This window comes from Pinus tabuliformis, chromosome 5_2 (genome assembly GCF_031772625.1).
Source record: "Pinus tabuliformis cultivar Carrire ecotype Pingquan chromosome 5_2, CPIR1, whole genome shotgun sequence".
Classification (NCBI taxonomy): domain Eukaryota; kingdom Viridiplantae; phylum Streptophyta; class Pinopsida; order Pinales; family Pinaceae; genus Pinus; species Pinus tabuliformis.
The window spans coordinates 547491409-547516320 of record NC_142306.1 but is presented as its reverse complement, the minus strand read 5'-3'; the positions used below and the strand labels follow the sequence as shown (position 1 = coordinate 547516320).

At 37.7% G+C, this 24912-nt stretch overlaps 1 protein-coding gene across 4 annotated transcripts in view; it reads left to right on the top strand.

Moving 5' to 3' along the window:
- Positions 1-24912, top strand: part of LOC149160104 (S-type anion channel SLAH2-like) — a 208592-nt gene that overhangs the window by 142652 nt on the left and 41028 nt on the right. For all 4 annotated transcript variants that reach the window (XM_089436608.1, XM_089436609.1, XM_089436610.1 and 1 more), the window contains 2 exons: positions 4404-4609; positions 4719-5285. In XM_089436608.1, the coding sequence (XP_089292734.1) occupies positions 4424-4609; positions 4719-5285 (753 nt within the window). In that variant the 5' untranslated portion in view covers positions 4404-4423. The remainder of the gene's footprint in view (positions 1-4403; positions 4610-4718; positions 5286-24912) is intronic.

Sequence of the window (24912 nt, the reverse complement as noted above, 5' to 3'; positions counted from 1 at the left end):
AAGACATCGAAACCCTTATCACACTGCTAACTCCTCCACCTGCGCGCTGCCTATCTGCAACATTCATTGTTCTCCACGCTACCTTCACACAACTCCTCGCTGCCCAGCATCCAACTGCAAGGGAATCGCTGCCCTGCCATTACCCATCGCTCCAACTCTTTCAAAAACTTGCACACTATCTCCTCATCGCTTTTATTCATTCCTGCTAAACCCTCACGCATAGCTCTCATTCTCCACGGTTTTCTTTCCATAGCTGCCAGACCCACACGCATAATCCCAATTTGTCATTCCCTTAACGCTGCTAAGACCCTCACGCAATCTCCTGCTCATCGAAGCCCTGAGCTGCTCCACGCTTTTCTCTGCGTGCTCATTGAACTTGCAAACATACAACAGATCGACTTCCATCTCTCTTTTTGTTTATATTTATGTATGCCACTTAGTTTAGGGTTTTGATAGATCATTTAAAATTTCGATTTTCATTTTTTTTAAAAGGTTAAGTCCGACTTTTCATTCGACTCATGTCTTATTTTTTTTATTTCAATAGTTCGATTTTGTTTTGTTTTGATTATATTTTTCATTGTTTTATTAAAATCATAAAAACCCCCTTAAAATATATATATATATATATATATATATATATTGATTTCATTTTTGGGGCTTAAAAAAAAATAATAATAATTCTTAAATCTTTTTTGATTTATTTCAATGATATTTAGTCTTACTAAAACATATCGAGAAATTCACCTAAGGAATTGTCAAATTTAAATTTTGGTGTCTTTTTTTTTGTGCTAAGGTTAAATTTGACAGAAATTTTTTGTGGTATTCGTCATAGTTAAATGTGCTTGAACTCTTATATTTGAAGATTAACTATTGAGGGTTGTGAAATTTTTCTGGATTTGGTTCTCTAAGCATACATCTTTTAGTTTTGGGGTTAAAAGTGATGAAGCATTAGCTTCTAAATTTCGTGGTTATTTAAAGTATTTGATCTTTTGAAATTTAATTGCTAGAATTTTGTGCATCTTTTGAATATCTTGCATCTGGTGAAATTAATCATTGCTTGGATTATTTAATGCTCATTGCATGTTAGTTATTTTACAAATATTTTCAAGCGATTGTTAAAGAAGTTTATCGTGGAATTATATCTTTGTTTCCTAAGCAACAGCAAGCAAACCAATTACTTGATTTTCATTTCATCTAACAAGATCATTAACTCCATAAGGCACTGGTATTAATCATTTAAACTCTAATCAATCTTAAGTATTGCTAAGCCTTAATCAAGTATTTGATTGCCTCGTTGTGTCTCCCGAGCCAGTTGATTCCCAGCTGGTTCTTCTTCATCCCATAGGGTCTACCCCCCTTAGTTTGCTGTAGGGATAGAGCTTAAACGGCGAGATCGGGGATCAGGGTGACATCCCCCGATCTGAGCGTTGTTGCGGTGTTTAGACACTATGTGCGACAACAGACTCCATTCTCTCAAAGACTAAGACATTGATCTACCAAAAGGTGGTCACCAAAAATCACATTCTTTCACCTTCTTCCAAGTCTAGCCAAGTTGGGGCACCTAGGGCATCAATTTCCCAACACGCTAGCCCTCCAAAAAGTTCGATCTCCTAGGGTCTCTTGTGTTGGTGTTTCCTCAAGGTCTCCTCCAATTTTGAAGCCATTCTGATGGTGGAGTTCAGAAAAAAATCCAAGCCCTAGCTTTGGGCTCAAACTTTGCCTTAGCATCGCCACCTTGTCTGGGGTAAGAACATCATTGGTTTCTTTCCTCATTCCCCCTATCCTAGATCAGGTCCACTTGGTCCCGTGTGGTCCCACTCCTTTGAAAAGACAATCCTTCAAGAACCATCTTGGATATCGATTACAAAAAGGATTTTAGGGATTAAGAAGTTCCTTAATAAGACATATCCCATAAACCTAACCCTTGAATCCTCCTTTCCTTTCCCTAGAATACATTGTACCTTGCTTAGAAAGCTAGCAAGCTCCATCCTTCAAGCTCTTTTGGGAAAGGGATTATTTGGGTCACTCATATCCATTCATTGTTTTATCCCTCATCGACGACTCCAGAATACACTGGGTCTCTTCCCATCAGTGAAAGTCCGTAAATAGAAGGGAGCTTTAACTGAGGTGACAGTGGGCTAAGTCTCCATTTGTTGCCCTTAGTCTAGCATTTTCCCTTTAGGTTCCTTGTTAGTTTGAGCGGTAACAGACTACAGTTACCATAGTTTGGGGGGATATTCTATCTTTTTCTAGATCTCATCTTGTACAAATCTCCTTCATCTTTTGGGCATCCCTCTAAGAGGCTTTTACATCATTGTAACAAGTTAATAAAAGGCTTATTTTTCTTGTGGGAGCTTGGGTTTTAACTTTTACCCAAACCATCATTTCTCCTTATTTAGGAGGAATTTTGTGTGGGTGGATTAACTTTGCGTTTCAATCTTTCCATTTGCATATTTTAAAATTAACACTTTACTATCACATTTTGCTTTTCTAAGTTGGATTTTGCTACAAGTTTTCATTTGATGCTTTGTATTTTATTTTTGCTTTGAAAGTACAAGTTGACATTTTAGAGCGACTAGTTTCTCACATGCAAGTATCTCAATTTGTGTAGCAAGTTTAATTTAGTTGTTTAACATTTGCTCTCTTTACAATTTGCCTCACTATAGGCTCATTTGTGGTTTTTCTCATTTATTTTCAAAGCACACTTTACAAGCAAGCATTCACTCTTAGCTTCATCTCATTTTCAATTGCTATAAGTTTATTGTTTATTGGCATTTACTTGGAGCAATTTACAATTTCATTTACTTATGAAGTTTATGTTTATAGGTCTTGTACAATTTTGAGAGAAACTTTTCAAGTTATATCATTGTGATCTCTTCCATTTACTTGAGGCATTTCCTTTTACAAGCACTAGTAAACCTACTTGCATTTCATTTAGGCATTTTAGTTTAGTTTTCATCTCTACTTAATTAACTTCCAAGCATAAACTTGGTTGATAGACATCATAGGGCAAAGTTTTTCTTAGAGAATTGTTCCAACTGGTACGAAGTAAGGTAAAGGTGTGTGACCTTGTAGTTATGGAGGTGGCTTGTCCCCTTGTAGGAATGAAGGCACACACTGGCTTGTAAGGCTGAGGGGAAGGGTATCATTAATGACACCTTCGTGTCCTCAACCCTTCTTCCTTACAGTCACCCCAATTTTTACCTGTTGGCAAGAGTTTAAAAAGACCTCTCACTTAGAATAGGCATTTAGTCTAAAATTAATCAAGATAATGGCATCTAACCTTAGTTAAGTGCGTCTCATCTTAACCTACTTTACTTTCAAGGTGTTTTACTTGCAATTTATTTATATGCTTGTCATGATGAAAATGTCTTGAATTGATCATTTTGAAATATTTCGTTGAGCAAGTACAATATCCTTTTTTGCAAGTAAAGTTTCAGCTTATTTCATATTGCAAGTTATTTTACATTGCTTCTTTACATGCTTTAGAATCGTGAATGATTATATTTTGAAAGCATTTCATTTTGAGCAAAGTGTTTATTATTTTGAAGCAATCCTGAAGGCACTGGTTTACAAGCTTATCTTTCATTGATATGTTGGTGATTATTGAAAGCATCTTTTATTTCATGTCTTATATTGTTCATAATATTTGTTGAAACTTGCTCATAATCTTAAAATAATCCAATTGACTTTAACTTCTCCAAAACCTCACATCAATTTTCACTTAGCTTTTCATTTAGGGACCTTAGCTTGCCTACGAGAGAGCTTAAACAAAGAGAGTTGGGAATAGGTAACAGCCCCATGTCTTGATTTTGCCACCAACCACACCTTGTGGGGTTAAGGGCTTTTCTCACTAACTTAGGTGTGTGTGCAAGGCAGCAACAATAGAACCCTACATTGAATTTGGAACCCATTTGGAGACCCTTGACATAACTGTGTTTTTATGTTTTTTATGTGTACTCAATAATGAACTTGCTGCAGGATTTTTTTACTGTTTCAATAAAAAATTTGCAAATAAATCTAACCATATTATTGCTATTTTAAATTTGCCAAATTTTGGGGGTGTTGTTGTTCCTTGCAGTATTATAGAGTCAGTTGTAGGGATTTGATCCTTGGATATTCTTTAAATACAAATTTACAAATAAATCTGGCCATAAATTTAGTTTTTTTAATTTTACAAAATGTGGAGTGCTGTTGTTTCACATAGTTTTATACGTTCACAGTTTTCTTAACAAGGATATTATCGGGCTAAGGCTTCCATGCAGTGGTCTTCTAGCAATGCTAGATTTATTGTGTTAAATATAGCATAGGTTGTGGTTATGACTGATGCTAGATTTTCATTTGTGATTAATCCTTTCATTATTATGTCACAAATTAAGATGACACAAGTTGAATCTGTACAGATTCTCGTGTATACATCAATATGGAGTCAACTGAAATCACCAGTTCATCTGGAAGAGCATCACATGAAAATCTACCCCTATTACTGCAGCGTATATCATCTGAAACAACTTCTGTATTTGATAATTGTGATTATGACATTGAAAACCCTTCGCAAGCAATTGCCAAGGAAACATCGAAATCTCCTCTAGAATTAACTTCTCCATTGGTAAGGCAATCCTGCAAATATGTTTCTTATGCTTAATTTTCTTGAAGACTACAATTTTTTAACATATTTTTAGTAATTCTGCACTAATAATGTTATGTTTGATTTACAGAGAATTTCTGATGAAGCAGCTGCAATCCAAAGCATGTCTAAAACTGTCCATCCTCCATTGCAACCAAGTTCACCTGCTATACTAGGCAATCCTCTTCATTCTCATGTAATTTCAATTAGTATGCCATCTTCACCTGCCAAATTTCAGATGGAGCAAGCAAAGAAGGTCTCTTTTCAACCTCAGAAAGTTGGTGAAGATCCAGAGGGGCCAATAGCACAAAATTCTTTGAATACATCCTTCAACTTTGCTAGAAAAAAATCACGGAAACAAGCAAAGTCATTTTCACAACCCATACCCACAGGAAACTCATATGCTGAAGCAATGGCCAGTGGAGACATTCCTAATGCCCCTGATAATAGAAGTGGTGGTGGTAACAAAGTGAAGGACAGAAACTATGCCTATTTTAAGACAAGATCTGGAAAGCTTGAACATCAGCTTTCTCGCTTTCGTGGTAAGCCTCAAGAAAGAGATAGTGAAGCAATTAACCCAGGAGAGCATGAGATTGAATCTTTGCCTGCTGGACGCTACTTTGATGCTCTACAGGGTCCTGAGTTGGAGATTCTTCGGGTAAGCTAATAGTCTTAATTTTTCTTGAAAGTAAACTTCTTTATCCAGTGCCATGATGCCATCCATATCAAGTAGTCCAGAATTTCCTTGCTTATCATATATTGCTAGAAATCTTTCCATGGACTGCAATGTTATAACTTATTTTCTTTCAAGGGCATATTAACAAAGTTTATCACAATTATTGTGTAATTCTCAACACTCCACTTGGACAATATGTTGAAGGATTCATATGGTTGTTTTATTGCTTGCTCTGAGGAGAAAGAGAGAGGGTTATGAAAAACCCAATTTGAAGAGAGAGGGTGATAATGAATGAATGCCTTTTTTATTGGTCTTATAGGCCTTAAAATACCACTGAGTTAGAGATACCAGCCATCAAAGTATATAATTTTGTCTCTTACAAGAAACAGTAGATCCAAACCCTTTCCTTATTTGGAGGAAATGGTAATGAAACCTTCAACGTAACGATTTCAACTTACAAATGAGACCAAGAACAAAAATGAGTGCTAACATTAAATATGTAATCATTTGTCTGCTTTGCAAATTGCTGCCATTTGTATCCCATGTAATGCCTTTCTAAGATTCCCCAACTGTTGGTTGTATCAGGCTTGTGAAATGCCATTTAAATGTCTGGTGTAGTTTAACTTTTTGTGGTGTTTCTCCAGTGTTGGTTCTGGCTTGTTCTTAACAGGATACAGATATGGATCTGCCATATTTTTGAGAAGCGGGGATCCAGATACAGTGGGGAAACACCAAGTACAGAAAATATAAATACATTATTATAATTAAAAAATTAGAGTTAAGAATCAAAACCATTCAGGAATGGCAATAAGTTATATCCAAAAAGGAGTGTTCTCATGCATATTAATATTAGCTATCCATGTGGCAGAACTAATAATTTTATATGTAATAACAGTCATTGATAATTGATAAATTTGAAGACCATTTCTGCATGAGCAGGAAGCAGGTCATAAGATCATTTTTATGAGCCACATCCACATGTGCATACCAGTAGTGAATAAAATGGTTTTCTTGAAGGCTATGGCAGGACTAAATAATTGTGTCGGTGAAGTATGCAACAGCTTAGCACATAAGGATAGATCAGACCTTGATAAAAGATCTTGACCATAATTAGATATCAATCCTTAAGAGAAAACCTTGATAGATCAAACCTTCACAGTGGACATTAACAATAATGATAGATTGAATTTTAAGAGCAGACCTTGATGCAGCAGACCATGAGAGCAGACCTTGATAGATCAGATTTTGAGAGTAGATCTTGACATAAGGGTAGATCAGACCTTGACTAGGAATGGGCTTCAAGATTTTAGCCTATAGGCGTTTAGGCTTTTTTGGAGTTTTTGATAAAAATTAAAGTTTTTGGGGATTGGTGAGTTAAAAAAACACAGGGAGTTTGGGGATCTGTTTCAACATTTCAGGTTCTGTTTCATTTTCCATAGGATCTGTTCCATTGGCTCAGAATCCATTTTTTTCTCCACGAGCTCTTCTTCGAGTACATATCTTGGTGGATCTGGACCTGTTGATCCTATGGACAGGGTTGGCGGATCAGGTAGACGCAAAGTTTGTTGCATTTCACAAAAATGAACTCTTTTATAGGGTTGCTTTCATTGCATACCTGTTAATTCTTGCATTGCAACAAATATCAACATGTATTCATTATGGTTAATCTAGTACAGGTATTTATGAATCTCTGGCTTGGATTATTATCTGTGTGGATGTTTGAATAAAATTGTATGAAATGAATTAGTGTTTCTAATTTTGTCATTACATGCAATTTTTTTTCAACTATGAAGTTTCTTGGGTAATCTTCCTCACTCTTCCTTGGAATCTTTAATCTCCTTTACTTTTAGGTTCACTTCATTGTACATACTTGCCAGGGTTTTGCTCTACTGCTTTAGCTTGTACAGATTGTGCTATTTTCTTCTTTTCTCTTCAACAGTTGATTCAAGACCTTTTTTTTTCTCCTTCCTATTAAAATTATGATTTTAATGCTGTTAGTCTGCTATATGATAGTTCAAGGGACTTGTACCGTTATGTAATATTAGTTCTCTTCTGCATCTATCCTATTAGAAATTAGCTTGTGATTAACTTGTTGCTCACCTAATGGAATTCCGTACAAGGTGCAAAACATGATGATTTCTTTTAACTTTAAACAAATACAAAATCTAAGACTTTTGCATGAAGTAATCAGAGTTATTTGCAATATCCACCATGAGTGTTATTAGCAACCGAACTTTTAATTTAAGGAAGTGGGCCCTCTTTCATACCACTTGGGGCCTGATGAAGTTTATAGGAGAGATAAAATTTCTAGTTCCATGATAGATGAACTTTGAAGATTATATTCTAAGTTTATGAATCAAATGATTTGCATCATAGTTGAAAAAAACACTGATTTTTGGTAACATCACAAAAAATCTTGACGTGAAATTTTAAATGCAAAATTGCCAGCAAAAAATCACGATTTTTAAAAAAGCCGGAAATCTCAGTTTTTAGAAAATATCGACAAAATTTGTGCTTTTTTTGCCATGACAGAAAAAATTGGCGATTGCAATTTTCAGTTCTATATAGGCGATTGGGGATTTTTTGGGTTATTTTTCTTTGCAGCTGTCAGGGAATGAGAGGAAAGGGGCTTACCAACATTATCAACCAGTGTTAGAGGGCCAAACTGTGAAAATTCCTAGACTTGAAGGAACCCCTATTGCAGCAAGTCTGAATCTACTTCACCTACTTGGTTTTAAATTACTTTCATCAAGTTATTCTTCTGAATACTAAAGCAAATTACTTCTGCAACCTACACTAATTAAATGTTTGATCTCATGAAACAAAAAACAGAGCAAAGAACAAGATACATAGGAAACACTTATTTTTGGACACAATAGTCCCCGGAAAAATCCAATGCGGGAAACCGGTGTAGCAGTTCTGAGGGTTTATTTATTATGCAGGAGAAATATCTGAACACAAATCTAGGATGCTCATATAGAAATCTTTTACAGAGAAAATATTGGTAGAAAATCTGAGTGAGTTTTACCTCACTTCACCTGTGGAATTTCGGCTGATCCGCACAAGGTTGGCTAACCTCTTCTACTTCTGTGTTGTCCTTGCGTAGTCCTTGCATTAGCTATCCCGGTTGTTTTCGCAGATCCCATCAGTTCCGGCTGTCCCTGTCAGTTCTTGATTTTGCGTGACAGGCAACTTTTCTGCTCTGCGCTGGCCCTTTTGGCTCTACGTCAGGATTGTGTGGGCAGAGACTGGCCCAATGTCAACTCTCTTGGTTTCTGCATTGCCTCTTTGCAAGGTCTCTCTGCCTCTCTGTTAGTGTTCTTCGGAAAGTCCTCTCGGATTCTCACTGCCCCTTTGCTGCAGAATGATTACTTAGTTCGAATTCTCAACTTCCTAGCCCTAGAAACTGAACTCTAGATCAATTCTCTCTCTCTCTCTCTGTATTTCCAAATGAACCCCAAGCCTCCATTTTATATTTTTCCTATCGAGTCTTCAACGGCCAAGATTAAGTCTCTAATCAATGACTAAGATTAAAACATGACTTGATCCGCCTTCTAGATCATTCTCACCCATATTTTGATTAATACCCATTGATATTTTAATTTCCCCAAGTTTAGACTTAGGAACCCCATTAAAAATATTAATTATTTTAATAAAATACAATTTGGGTGGAATTTCACCGAACGGTTTCTGGGTTCTTTAGAACTCATGTGCCTTAGCCTCTCCACCAATTTTCAAGGCTAGAGCACTTCCGATGCTACTAAAAACTAGCACAAACCATTGTCTTCATTACCATCAAAGGTTTTTTTTTATTGGAGCAGAGATCAAGACCTATGTGTCTAAGGTGTTAATATTCTCAGATCCCAGGTATTTCTTCAAATTCCACCCTATTAACTAGCTTTTTTCTGGCTTTATGTAGGGTTTTCAAAATCCATATTTGCTTGCCTCTTATTATCATTTTTCATGGATCAAAGAAAAATATAGATGTTTGTTTCTTTTTAAGTAGCAAGTTATTTTTCCCCTTTCCAGCAGTGTCTATAAACACTGCCTCTTATCATCCTTTTTCATGGCTTATAGAACAATCTAGAGGTCTGTTTTTTACCAGAAAACTCTTTTTTTCCAACAGTTTTTGATGTTCATTTTCTTTTTCCCTAGGTTTGGAGTTGGAAGTTAAGTATTGCCTTGCCAATATGCTGAAACCTTTGAACTCATTTTGGCATTGTGGTGAATCTTAAGATGGGATTAATTGACAAAAAAATGCCCTTGTAAACTATGTAGCCAGCAAATGACAAGGGATTGGCTGGTAGAAGCACTGCTTTAAAAAAATTCCTAGGGCATGATGTTGGGATTTGTGGTGCATCAAACCTAGAGACTACGTTAGGTGCCCATGATGCTAGCTATGAAAAGAATAAAAAGAGGGAAGAGGTAGCTGCTACCAAAGTTGAACTTGTCGCTGATGAAGTGGCTAGATCCTCAAGAATCACAAGAAAATTTAGGACTTAGGGCAATGGGAGGGACTCGATGGATTCACCTTTTGTGAGGGCTTGACCGTTCTTTGTTCCAACTTCCTAGAACTGAACATGGGGCACAACTTTCCATCTATTTAGTGGTTGAAAAAAAGAATTAAGAAGCCAAATGTGTTTGGTGAGGTGTCTTTTTTGGATTGGCATACCTTGGAGCATCACAAAGACCAATCCATTTTTTGTTAATTTTAAGCAACAATCGTATGTTCTATGCTTTAGAGCAATTTTACTTCAATTTATTTATTAGCCCAATATCTATATTTAGTTTAGCAATCACATCAACACGATAGTAAAATGCATATAGAACATAAACATAAACAGTAGAAGACAAGCCAAGACAAGAGGAAGATGTGGCACAAGCCAAGTATAAACCCCAATGTGGGGAAACCCGTGATCAATTCTTCTTTTAGTCTTCAATAGTTCAACAGAGAGAGAAATAGTACAATTTACAAATTTGATAATTTATGACAGCAGGAAAAGAGCCCTAACTAGAAAAGTTAGTGCTCGTCAATAGGGCAGATTTGACCCTCAACAATTCGGTCAACTTCGGCCCCCAAACAACAAGATGAAAAAAACCCTCAAAACAGTCAAATTCAACCCAGTCAAAGTATGGTCAAACAGTCAACCTGCGGTCAATCCTAACGATAGTCAATGCTGGTCAAACAATCAACGGATTGCCTCGATTTTTGTGCCCAGAAATGTGGCCTGCCCAAACCGAAATTGCTCACCCAAAATCACAGTCAAAGATGGTCAATGCAGCCCAAAAACCTCTAAAAAATTCAGTCAAACCTGGTCAACGCTAAAACATAAAATTGTCCTTCCTTTCCTTCGCACGTGTGGAGAGAGATATTGCCTAGAAATGCATACCCAATTAGATGAGGAGAGAGAGATGTGTGAAGATGAGTGTGTCCAAATGAGGATGAGGCATCATGTCTTTATAGCAAACGTTGAGGATGAATATATGTGACTGTTGGGCTAGGCCAAAAAATCAGGATTTCATGATAAAATCGGTATGTTTGGGATGTTTGCACACTGATTGATAGATGGTTTCATAATGGGATGGGAAACTTAATTGGGGCCCATGTCCATCAGAGGAGCATATTGACAACCATAGATGATGTGTTGAGAGCCATGGGACTCTGGACAATTGTGGAGCATCATTTGTATCCATGGGCACCTTCAGTACCCACATAGCTCCTTCACTTTTCCCTATATCAGTTATGGAATGATGCACCTAGACTACCATGCCCTCAGTCGTCTTAGCAGTACCTCAGGGTCAGGCAGTTGATCTAGGGCCCATATGAGGTTTGTCTCCTACCTTGAGAAATGGGAGGGCTAGCACCATCTTCATTTCCCTCAATGTTGGAGCAGGTTCAAGCATTCACACCACCAAGAGACCCATGAGACCTGTTACCGCTCAAACTAGTAGGGGACCTAAAGGGGATGCTATGTGAATGTCTGGGAACATATAGTTGTCAACGCAACACCTGTGGGCGTCAATATGATCATCTGGTGGAGTTGGGCCGCAATTAAGTTGCCCAGTCCATAATGAAACTGCCTTCTAATCACACACAATATCCAATGCTACAACTCATATCAACGGGAACATTTAATCATGTTTTGCATCTAAGTGAACCAAGCTTGCAAGTAATGGGCAATGTGACACTTCATACAAGGTTTCTCTTCCAAAATTAGGGCCTTAGTCATGTAATGGAGTTACCTCCCTAGGTAGGAGTGGTTGATGAATGACCCTATTAGGAATTTCCAACCCACAAAGGGAAGTGACATGTTCTCAGTCCTCCCTTCAATCGATAGGTGTCATGTGAATAATGATGGAACGGAGGGAAAGGGGTCTCAGGGCCAAATGCCATTGGCTAAGGGGTAGCAGTGATGAGGAATTCCACATTCTGGGCATACAAATGTGAGGAGGGAGAAATCGTGGATGCATGAGTTACTCCGACCCTTGTTTTTCCACCCCTCTTATTGCCTTTTGTTTTTTCTTGTATCACTGCCTAAAGCTCTAGGAAATGAGAGCATGCTTTGAATGATGTGTAGCAATGGTTACCCCCTTAGTGGTGGGATAGTTCATTGCCCACCAAAGGTTGGGACATTCAAGGGTTCCTTTCCATGATGTGGTAGGGCAACATTGGCCCTAGGAACCAAGTGATGGCCATAATGATAAGGGGTAGAGCTCATGCTTGGCTTTTGCCCACGTGCTAATGTTAGTGTCCTGACCATCCTTTGCATTTTATAATTTTCTTACTTTTGTTTCTTGCTTGTGGCCATGATATGCTCTTTTCTTTTTCCTTTAGCTGCATCAACTTCTCGGGGAAACATTTCCAAGCTTGACCCAGATATGTGGAAAATGGGAGGGGATGTGCTAAATCCCAATGGACCCATGGTCAGGTGGACTTGGAGAAGGGAGGTGGAATAATGGCTCTTAATGTACGAAGGGGAGTGATAAGTATGGAAAAGGGATAAATGGAACACACTATCTCGATCATGGATTCCCAAGTAGTGCCCCTTCCTAAAGTGGTAGGCCACTAGGGGTGGTCCCATCGGACTAGGATAGAAAATTAACCCCCTATTTAAGGTGAGGGAACAAGACCATGGCTAAACCCCTTCTTCTTCCAAGTCACTCCATAATTCATGCCAAAATGCCCAAACGCTGTTAGTTTTTGATGGTTGGGTAGCATCAAACAGGTGTTCTAGTCTCAAATTTGGTTAGAGAGGCTAAGAAACACTAGAACTCAAGAACCCAAAAAAAGTTTCAGGTGAAAACACCTAGAGATGGCTTTATTAAGTTAATTAGTCAATAATTAAATATTTCCTAAGTCTAACTTAGGAAAAATGATTAATTAACAGGAATTAATCGACTTAGAGATGATCTTAGCCGTTGATGAGGATTTAATCATGGTCATTGGTGAGTCAACGAGAGATTATAAGAGGAGGTCGATGGGGTTGGAGCAAGAGAGACCAGAGTAGGGAATTTCCTTGGCAGATTGAGCTACCCAGGTGCAGAGGTCAAGGAGGGAGAAAAGTTCGAGCCAGAGGGGACGTAGAGTCAGTGAGGGGTAGAGACAGTGAATTTGAAGGAAGCTTTCCAGTTCTGGAGAGGTAGCAGCAAGAGGCCGAGTTATTCCACTAGAGGCTGCGCATGCAACTTCAAAGTGGTAGATTGATTTAGTTGAGCAGGAGGTCGATTCAACTTCCAGAGGCCAGGTAAATTTTCCAAAGGGCCAGAGGATCACTTTCAATAGTAGCAACAGGCAAGACATCATACTCAAAGGTAGATTCCAAGAGTGCGAGTTACAGGTTGCACAACATTTGTGCAGAGGCCTGCGCAGGGGTTTTGGACGGCTAGTTTTTCTGAGTGGTGTTATGCCGGGATCGCTAGTGGAGGAAGGAAAATTCCCTGAATAATTTTGCCAAATATTCTTGTTGAGGATTGCCAAGTTTTGGCATCTAGATTTTACTCAGATTTTCATTGCTTCGTAATAATAAAATTCCCATTTGCCACTCCGGTTTTCCTAGGGGCAATTGTCCAAAAATAACAATGTCATTTTTATTGTGTGTGTGCTCTATATTTCTCAATTCCAACATTTTATTTTCCGTAGTGTTTTTATTTGTTAAGAAGTGTGATTTATTCATTGTTTGTCGTAGCAAATAAACTGCATAATTAATAAGTTAGAAGAATAAATTTCCAGTTGCTGCAATTTAAGGAAAATTTCACAAATGCAAACAAGCATAAGCACTCGATTGCATAATGAATAAAGTACCTTTTGATCAGAATCCCACCTTCCAACATTTGCTCTTGACAAATGGGCAAGGAGCCATATCACTAATGCAGATAGTTGAGATACGAATGACACATCACATCAGATACAAGGTGGCTCTCAGGGGTTGTAGCTGCTGGTTGGACGAAATAATAGGAGAAGAGTTTCTCCTAGGGGTCACCCACTTTTGGTGGGTAACAATTCTCAATCACTTTTGGATTTTATGGAAACAAGAACATTCATTGCCTGTAATCTTCTTAGTGTGGAATGAGGAATTGGATGTTGATAATAAAGCAATGTTAAAGCTACTAGAGGTAGCAACGTATATAAAGGGGAGGGACTACATGGTCAAAGTAGTGGATTCGGGTTGGTTTCAACATAGTTCACAGGATATTAGTAGAGGCATGCCCTATGCACAATTATTGCTAAGTGATATCATGAGTCTGGGTAAATGTACATATTGAGAAGGAAGAAATAAGATGTGGTTTTATATTGTTGCCTTGCCATACTTATGTCATACTTTGTTGGGCTGAATGGAATATTATCATACTTCTATTGATCCATGGATGGGATAAAGATAATATGGTAAAGTGTATGGGATAGCATGTAGTTGGTTTGTGTTTTATAGGGGGAGAATGTGAGGGTAGTTTCCATTCCCTCAAATTAACAAAGATGTATGACCCAAATAGAAGAAAATGGACTTTCATTTCCAACTTGAGCAGTTTTATTAGAATGACATGGCTCCAATATAGTTTTTTGACTTAGGGGAAAATGGCATTGCTCATATATTCATTCATAATCAAAAGAATGTTAACTTGCAAATAGTATTTTTGTAAGTTTATTAATTAAATTACATGTTTCAGTGGGTGCATTCTCGATAGAAGATAACACCCTCATAAAGTTGGCTTCATGGAGGATCATAGTTTTTGATCTTCATCCATGTGGGCATTGTGGAAATATATTCATCTTCTCACCTAGTATTTGATTAGGGGGAATTGATATAAGCGATCGACAATAATGCTTCTAGTTTTGAAGCTCTATTAATCAAGCATGTACAGGCAAGCTTGAGCGATGGATAAAACCAGAGCCTCAAGCCTAAGCTAGAGACAAAGTTGTAGCTAGAGAAAAGCCACGAGTGTGATTTAGTTTGTGGTCATCTTCAAATCGACATTTGTTTGTGATCGTCTTCAAATCACCATTTGCAAGCACTTCAGTTAGTAGAAGACATTAACTTCCAGTTAAATTAGGAAATGTTTCAGGAAATGTGGAGCCTTAGAGCTAAGTTTCACATTTTGCGGTCATGTTCAAACCACCATCAGTTTGTGGTCATCTTCAAATCGCGACTTGTGAGCACTTCCAATCAGCAGAAGATATAAACTTCTAGCCAAATTTGGGAACGTCATAGGAACTAGTGAGCATTAAAGTCGAGTTCCAGAGTTGGTGGTCAGTCTTAAACCACCATTTAGTGGAAAACTTTGGCTTATGCTAGCCATTGGTAGCTGTCCATCGCTCTGCTTAAAATCACATACACCCCTTCGGATTAAGGGTGGAATGTTAGACACCTAATCTGTTAGGGTTCTCGTGTAGAATTATTTACCACTTCAACTATGAAATTACAATCCAATCATATTAGAAAGCGTTAGCCGAATTTAAGAAATAATCTACACATGTCCTTTCTTTTGCACTTTGAAAATGTATTCGAAGTTTCCCACCATCTCACATGCAACCCACAAAATGCTATAAATTGAATTCTCATTGTGCAAAGGCACCATATATCTGTTTCCATTTGCCGCACACAGAAGAAAAGGCGCCATATATCTATTTAGTAGTGTATGAGTTATGGGGAAAACTCGTTAAAGGACTGATAAATTCAAGGAGCTTGGTATATACATCGTTTCATAAGAAATATTGAAGAATTTATGCCAGCATTGTCAGTGGGCATATTAAATCCAGAGAAAAAGAAAAGAAAAGAGAGAATTTCTATTTTGGCAATACTGTGGTGTGAGGAGTTAAAAGAAGTTGTGTGATTGCACCCAACAAAAGGGGGAGCAACCAGAGGTAGTTTCGAGTACTGTGCACGTGCCTTTCTTGCCATCGTAGTCCACAATTCCTGTGGCTAATTTCGGAAGTTGGTTTTCTGTTTCATGGCCCTCTTATTCAGACTTAAATAAGATGATGGATTTCTACTATGCGAGGTAGATCATCCTAGATGTTTTTCATCCTACACAAGTTTGTGAGTGATCTAGTCCTGTACAATGCAGTCGAGCCACGTTCCCAACCGAAACCATACTTGAAATGTCTGAATCTGCACTAGTCACACTCCCGAAATACTCCAAAGTACCCGCGGATGCTCTCGATGGTTTTGGAGCGTTTTGTACGTGCTCCCAAGTTCCCGTGAGCGCGGGACCGTGGGATACATGCTCTCCAATGGCTAGGAGCAGTACCCGTGTAACATAGGAGAAAACCCAACAATCTTTTCTTGAGGAGAAATTGTCTTTTTAGCAAGGTTTACAAATCAAAAACTTGTCTAGAAATATGTGCCAACATTACAAGTCAAATCACTAGTCAAACTTGGTCAAACAATTGTTCGTCAACATTGGTCAAGCTAGTCAAAAGTCAACTAAAAAATCTACGATCAAACCCTTATTCTTTAGTCAAACTCGAATGTTTGGCTGGTCAAACTAGTCTACAGTCAAACTCTCACATGCGGCTTGGTCAAACTAGTTTGTGTTCAAACTCGCATGTGCATCCTAGTCAAGTCAGGTCTGCGGTCGAGCTTACGCACGTGCGGCCTGCGGTCAACCCTTCACACATATGGATCGGTCAACTTGATCAAATCCTCACATGTGCGGCTTGGTCAAATTCGATTAAAGCTCTTCTCTCTTCACACATGCAATCTTCAAGAGAGAGATAAAATCATGAAGGAAAGATGAACACATTTCTCCTTAGCTAAAATTTCTCCTCCACTAGAAAATATGAATGATCTTGCTATGTTGATGAGTGTCTTCTCACATGCATGTCTATTTATATAGAGCTCTATTGTTGAGTGGAGACCCAGTAAGAAACCCCTCATTACAAGGAATCCATTCACTTGTTGAGTCTACATTACAACTCAACATTAGACTAGAATTGTTTATTCCACTGGTGGGTAAAAACCCCATTAAATAAATAAATCAACCCCACTCTTAAAAAGTAAACCACTCCATCCCGGAGCAGGCAATGTGAGTACCTTGGGCCAATCTCCTCAAGTCGAACACTAAGGCTAATGGGAGAAATAATCCCTTGGGCCATTCACCCCTAGCCAAATCAGCATGGCCCCATGGGTGAATGTATCATTCTTCCCTAGTCAAATCAGCATGATCTGGTGGGAGAAAGTTTGCCCGATATTGCAAAAACATCAACACTATTGGCTTGTAGGGTCCATTTCAGGGTTTGGTTTTTTCAGTGGTTTGGGGCTCAAAAAATTTCAATGCTTGTTTATGGAAATACATACACTTTTTTAAGTCAAAATTTTGTGTACATAGTTTGTAGCCTCTCGACGTTGTTCTACACTTTGAGAACTTTCCAAGATCACCTCAATCAAAGTTCGTATGAGGAAGTTATTCTTCTTACATGTTGACCTATGCTTTTGATCCCCATGGAATTGAGTGGATGCCATGTTAGCTCCCATTATTCACACGTGGAATTTCAAGAAGACTCTAGAGGGTGTAAAACCCCAGGCATAATTACGAGTTGAGTTATGCAAAAGCTGTAACCTAACCCTAGATGGCTATCAAGACATGTTAACATTGAACCACTTTGAAAGGAAGGGGTTCCATTCTTGTTGTATTAATTCATTGTTCCATAGTTGAGAAAAAACAAGGGAATGTGATATTGGAGCAAAATAAAGTAGATGACCTTGTATTAGCCATATAGGCCATAATGTCAATGGTGACTCCATTGTGAGTTCAAATTTCTTTATATTTGCATTTCAAATCTAAGAAGCAAAGAACAAAGCATAGTCCTCACCTTTTGGTTATGTTTTGTATTGGGTTTCCCATTGTACATCTTTTGTTCACTTTATGGATGGCGTGGTATTTATCTTAGCTTCTTTTATTTTAGTCTCAATTTATTTCAATATTTTGAGGGTTAAGCTGCTAATATTAAATCTTAATCTAAAGTAAAAAACCACATAACACAGAGTTTGTAGAAACTTGTAAGAGTTGTTGTGACGAATTGTTCTAATGGAATATCCATAACAATTTACAACTCATATTTGTGTTAGAGAAGTTTTCTTTGGGGTTTTTGTGGGAAATTATAGGATCCAGAAATTGTCTTAAAGAAAGAAGTTTCAAACCCTATCCATGGAAAATGACTACAAGTAAGAATCCAAGGGATGGCTCAATGGAGAGATTCAAAACTAGAATTACAAGTCGTTGACATCTCTTATAACATGACAATTCTCATGGCAACTATATAGAGCAAGTTTGACATTTCAGGGAGTTTGGTAGCTCTAACTTGGAAGCCGTCTTATTTGGGGAATTTGGAGAGAAATAAGACCCAAAAAAGGAGTTGAAATAAGAGATAGAGAAAGAGAGACCAAGTTCTAGCATCACCTCTTCCCAATGCCTACTCAAAGTGGAAGTAGAAGTGGACATCAAACCCTATCAAGCTGTTAAGTTGAATTAATGACTGCAATAATTAGAAGTTTGTTTCAATGTTCATAACATGGGATTGGAGTAAAATATATCATTTTCCTGATTGAAGTTTGGGGGTGATTCCCAAATTTGGTGAAAGCACCCGAAGATGCTTAGGATGGAGGGTAATCCCATAGTAACTAGTGGCATGTGTTTAAAACCCGTGTTAAGTCCTACTTCTATTGTATTGAGTACAAATAAGACCAATGGATCCATTGGAATTACTTTTGACAAAAGCCAGGGTAAAATGTAGACAAATACAACACCGAGTTCATAAAACAAGCCATCATTAAGGGAATTTTGAGGTCTAAAATGAGCCTCATAAAATAATAGAATAAATTTATGAATTTTTAAAGAAAAATAAAAGAAACTACTTTTTAATGTATTTTTGACTTATCTCCTTATTACTCAAATGTCAAGTGTAGACACTCGTTGGATGCATAGTTAAATTCCACATCCAACGAGTACCCACTTTGCATACTTAAGAGTAGACCTATATCGGAAAAAAATAGAATACATGAAAAAAGCTTGCTCAATGCACTCTTTTCATGTATTCTCAATTTTTTTCGATGCAGGTCTACTCAGAACTATGTAGAGTGGGTACTTGTTGGATGTAGAATTTAATTCATTAAACTTGTAAGGAGATAAGCCAAAAACGAAATTAAAAAAGTATTTTTCTTCTTTTCCCTCCAAAAATATTTACCTCAAAATTCCCCTAATGTATGTTGGGAATATCTGCCAAGAACCTGAATGTACTCCTTTAGTATCTAGATGGCTTGCATAGTCATTTAAGGAGGAAAGTGACGCTATTTAAACCTAGGATTGTTGATGAGGCTTGTGTCCTAGCACAATACTTGGAACTAGACATGAAGAAAGGACAATCAAATGGTTCCAAATAGAAAGATCACCAAAGAATTTCGAAGGAGGGAAAGAAGAAGTGAAAAGGAAAGAATAAGAAGATAGTAGTCGCTACATACTAGTGCAAGGAAACATGGAACCACTGCAACCATTGAAATATTGATTGTCATACCAAAGATAAGTGTTGGAAGTTGCATCCAAAGCTGAATCCAAATATTTGCAAGAAGGAAGCCAAGAAGAATAACGTGCTAGTAGTGGATGTAGGCAACTAGGTAGAGCATAGTTTAGACATAGATAAAAATATTGTTTACACTACAATGCTAAAAGATTTGATCCTATGTTTTCCACATCCCAAGGAAGAGAATGAGACGACTTGACTCTTCAATATGAGGATCTTGGTCAAGAAAACAAAGGTGGATTCTTTATTCGTTTCTATTTCATAGGCCAACCTCATAACAAAGGATAAGGTTAGAAATCTTGGATTAGAATTTAATGACGTCCTTGCCCATACTCATTGGGTTGGGTAAAGAAGGACGCAAAGCTCAAGCCCATTAAGAAATGTAAGATTAAATATATTATAATGCAAACCACATGAAATAAAGGTAGATGTGATAAAACTTATTGTGTGTCATGTAGTGTTTGGAAGCCCCTACATGTACATGAGGGATGCACTTGTAGTGAATAAAGAAAACCAAAATTACTTGATCAAGGTTGGGAAGTCCTTAGTCGTCATTGTACAAAAAGTGAAATCCAACCAAATTAAGAAACTAGCCAACTTAAGTGGGAAGTTTGTTTTGTATTGATCTTTTCAAGACAAAATCAACAAGGATGTAAATGGGGTCAAAGTAAAGACTTCCTTGGAGGAATGTTCAAAGGAGAAAACACACTAGTTCGAGGAGAGAAGTGCTTTAAGAGCCTAAAGGTTACCACCTAAGATGGAAGTGGAGAACGAGTTATAATTGTTTCCTAACACCCGATTTCCAAACATAGGGTAGTACAAATAGTGCATATTGGAAATAGATGAAGTAAAGAAATAGTTGCAAAAATTGTTGGAGTGGGGGATAATTCGAGCAAGTGCCTCTACTTGTAGGTCACCTATCATCATAGTGCCTAAGAAAGACGGGCCATGGAGTATGTGTATCAAATACAAATCTCTAAATAAGATCACCCTCAAGAATTGATACCATCTGCCTAAGATTGACGACTTGCTAGCTCATTTGTAGCATGCCAAGCTCTTCACCAAGTTGGATCTCAAATTGGGATATCACCAGGTATGGGTAAAAGAAGAAGACACCTAGAAGATCGTCTTCAAGGTGAGGCAATTCTTATATGAATGTTTGTTAATGCATATTGGTCTATGTAATGCACCAATGAAATTTATGTGTTTGATGGATGATGTATTGTGCCTTTTTATATATACATTTTTAAAAGTGTACTTAGATGATATGTACTTGGGAAAAGCATATCTCACATCTCACGCAGGTGTTAAAGACCTCAAAAAAGCATCATTTTTTGGAAAACCTTTAGAAGTGTAAATTTTCCTAGTAGTCCTTGGGGTACTTGGAGTGTGTGATTGATGGAGGGGAACTCAAGATTGATTCTGTGAAGATGGAGGCCACAATCAAGTGACCAAATTCTATCAATGTCACTAAAGTTAGGAGTCTTGCGGTGGTAACATAGTACCTTTGGAAGTTTATAGCATCCTTTTCAACTATAATTGCACCACGTCATGCCATAATAGCTAACAATAAGAGCTTCAATTGAGGAAAGAATTGGCAAAAGACTTTTGAATAGTTGAGATGAAATATTTGTCCAACACCAGTTATTGCATTTCCCAATTTGTAGAAGTCCTTCGAAGTGGATATGGTTGTAAGAAGATATGCTATGGGAGCAATATTGTTATGCTTTGGTTTAGGTTGTTAAGAAATGGAAGCACTATTTTACGGGCAAGGAAATGATCATCCACATCAATCATTAGTCACTAGATATTTGCAGGCCTAGAGTACGCTTCAACAAATAACACACTACAATGCATGGGATTTTTAGTAATTTCATCTTATCATGAAATATAATAAGGATAGTACTAATAAGTTGGCAAACATGCTTTCAAGGTTGTTGATAGACAAGATCATAACTTTGGGTACTCTTATGTGCATGGATACTTTCACTCATGATACATGCAAAGATGAATACACAAAAGATGAGGAATTCAAGGATGTGTTTCAGCATCTACAAGGTCAAGTTCATGTATAAGAATGTGATATCAAGGTTGACTATCATCTCTAGGATGGGTTCTTGCAGAAGTTAGATACGCTTTGTGTTCCTAAAGGAGAAAGATCGCAACTTATTAGAGAGGTTCACACCTCTAAAGTTGTGAGACATTTTAGTGTTGGGATAATTGTGGCCAACTTATGGAAGTATGTGTATTGGTCTTTAACAAGGTTGCACGAAACGGGGAAACGGGTACGAGTTTCCGAAACGGGAAGCGATACGAAACGCGACCTCCCCAAATTTTGGAAACGGGGAAACACGAATATATATATATATATATATATATATATATATATATATTAGGAATTTAAGAAATATGTGCAATCATAAAGCATATATGATACATTCTAATTTATTACATTATGATAAAATTGTCAATTGTCAATGCATAGACTATAAGTATCTAAATTTACATCACATTTACTCATGAATAATCACATAATGAAAATAGAAATATCCAAAATCAGCCACGAGAAATTTCTAATTTTTTGTCTCGTGGTTGATTGGGAGTCTCCTCCTACATAGTCGAATGACCTTAGTGCTCTTGATTAAATACAAGTTTCATACCCTAGTACCCTACATTCTCTTGATTATTGGGAGTCTCCCCTGCATAGAGGGCTTTGTTCTCTCGATTAAATACAAGTTCCATACCCTAGTACATGATAAAATCCAATGGAAACATTGAAATCCCCCCAATCCTGAAATCCTGAAAAACAGATAAGTCTGCTGGATTTTGAGTAAGATCTAAAATTCTACTTTCTCCATATGAAATCCAATGACGGCGAAACCACTCTCAAACATCCTGAGTCATTTCATGGTAATGTTAAAAATTTAAGTAAAAGGATGAAAATGAAAAATAAAGGAGAATAACATTACCATGAACTACATATCAACACTAGGGCAAACAAATGTAAGAGATCTACATTAGAAAAAATTAAAATTAAAAAACAAATGTTTTTTTGGGGGAAACGTGGCCTGTACGGCCTGGAAATGCGTTTTCGGCCGTACGGCCACGTTTCCGTTTCGGGAAACGTGGCTGTACGGCCAGAAACGCGTTTCCAGGCCGTACGGTACGGGGAAACACGTTTCGTTTTGTTTCCCCTGGCGAAACGCCCCCTAGGGCCACGTTTCCTGCAACTTAGGTCTTTAATGTGAGAAGGTGTAGCTTGGTTTATTAGAGGATGCATACTTTGTTGTACTAGCCAACCTAATATTAGGAAGTAAAGGTTATACCTTTCCTTAGATGTATCTACTAGACCATGGGAGAGCATCCACATGGATTTTGTGGGTATTTTGCCAAGAACTAGAAAGGGACTTGACAATTTATTTGTGGTAGTTGACTGGTTTAATAAGATTTTCATTTTAATGCCCTCTAAATAGCTCGTTAATGGGCAAGATGCATAAGTCATGTTCTTTAAAACAATCTTGGTCCACATTGGGATGTTGATAAATCTAACGGGAAATGATTATAGAGATTTGTCTTTACTTGATAACTGCTTGTGATGCCTTTTAAGTTTTTACTTATTATCTTTGTTATTTATTATTATATGTGTGTATCATCAAACAACTACGAAAACAAGAAGAACAAGAACACAGAATATAGGCTGCAAGCCAGGGCCAAAACCTCTCCACTTGAGAGGAAAACCCGCAAATCCCTTATCTTCCTTATAGATTCTTCAATTGACGAATTCCAAGACTTTAAGACTGACTTCAGAACCCTCCAAGACCAAGACCAACCTCTCCGAATGATGTGCTAACCTTGATCTTGTCAAACCCAGTCAAATTTCTTCTAGTAGCACTTCTTTGACCTCCTACAGAGATTTCGGCTTCCACTACAGATCTAAAATTTTGGCCCCCAAACAATTGTTGCTGCCACACATGTGAGCTTCGATTTGCCTTCTGAGCCCTCCTTTGACCTTTGTACTTTAGGAGTATGAGGATTACCCTTGGTGACCTTTGCTTGACCTACTTATCTCCTTTTCTCCAAGATCAAACTTGAAGATAGAAACCCTAGGTCTTGCTGCACAAACCCTAGTTCTCCTTAACACGTGTGAGAGAGAGAAATAACTCAAACAAAGATATTCTTTGTCCTCTTCCTTCTTTGCTACCTTCTTCTTGCTTCTTCTTCACTGGAAAGAGAGATGAGTGAATGTGTCTCAAGGAGGACGAGTTCCTTCCTATATATAGGCTCTTCAAGGTGGATGTGGCTCTTCCTTTTAGGCCAACTTGCCAGCTGCCAGGACGACTTGGTCTTGGAGGGTATCTAGACACTTTTTAAGACAAAACTAATTTTCTTTACAAGTTATAATGTGCCGATGGGATCTTCAACTTATGACAATGACTCTTTTGACTTCTTGACCTATAAAATAAAAGACCTTGAGCATGAAACCTATGCTCCAAAATAATAACAATAATTTTTCTTTCATTCTACACTTTACAAGAATCAAAAGTACATTTCGTCTATATGAAGACCGAACCTAGTTACACATTTTTCAACGCTCCCTCTTAATTAAGGAGGTATTTGTATATGTTTCATGGACATTTTCAATCTGAAGAGATCTCATAAGAAGATTCAGATTGGTAACCTATCTGTAATAGCATCATATCAACCAACATTGTCACATAACAAGGCCTTGACTAACAACTCTATCTCTCCACAAGATCAGAGCACAAGGCTGGCAAGACCAATGATTTATAGATACCATCATTATTGTCTCTCAAGGTACATACTCCACCGGGTGTTCAGAGAGTATGACCTTCTTTGGACTATTCTTTTCTTTGATAGCCAGTGCTCAAAGAATATCGCTCCATAACTGCTCTCATCTTGGATGCCCTATCACATCCTCAGAGAGTATCGGATGCCAAATGTTTATCCAATCCTCCATTTTGTCTTCCCAAGTGAAGACAAGAATGTTGTGCCTATCTCTCCCTCTCAACTAGGGAGGATATATCAACTAAACCGAGTTTTTCTCTCCAATACACAAGCTTCTTATTAGGAAGAGATTTTATCAATATGTCAGCTACCCGTTCATCAGTGGAGATACACTATAGTTGCAATACACCATCTTGTACTAGATTCTGAATATAGTGATACTTGTTGTTGATATGCTTTGTCTTTCCATGAAATACTGGGTCTTCAGACAATCGTATACAATTGTTGTTATCACAATGTATCACTGTAGGGTCCATGGGTCCAGCAAATAGGTCAGATAACAACTTCCTTAACCAGACCGCTTCTCTGCTTACTTCACATGTTGTAATATACTTAGCCTCAGCGCTACTCAAAGTAACGGTATCTTGCTTTCTTCTCATCCATGAGACCATGGAGGATCCCAAACTAAAACATCCCCCTGTAGTGCTCCTTCCATCTTGCTCAGTGCCTCCCCAGTCGGAATTTGTATACCCAATTATTTGGACATCATTCCTTCTATCATACTTTAGGCAGTAGTGGATGGTTCCTCGTAGATATCTCAGAATACGTTTTGCTGCTATCCAATGATCATGC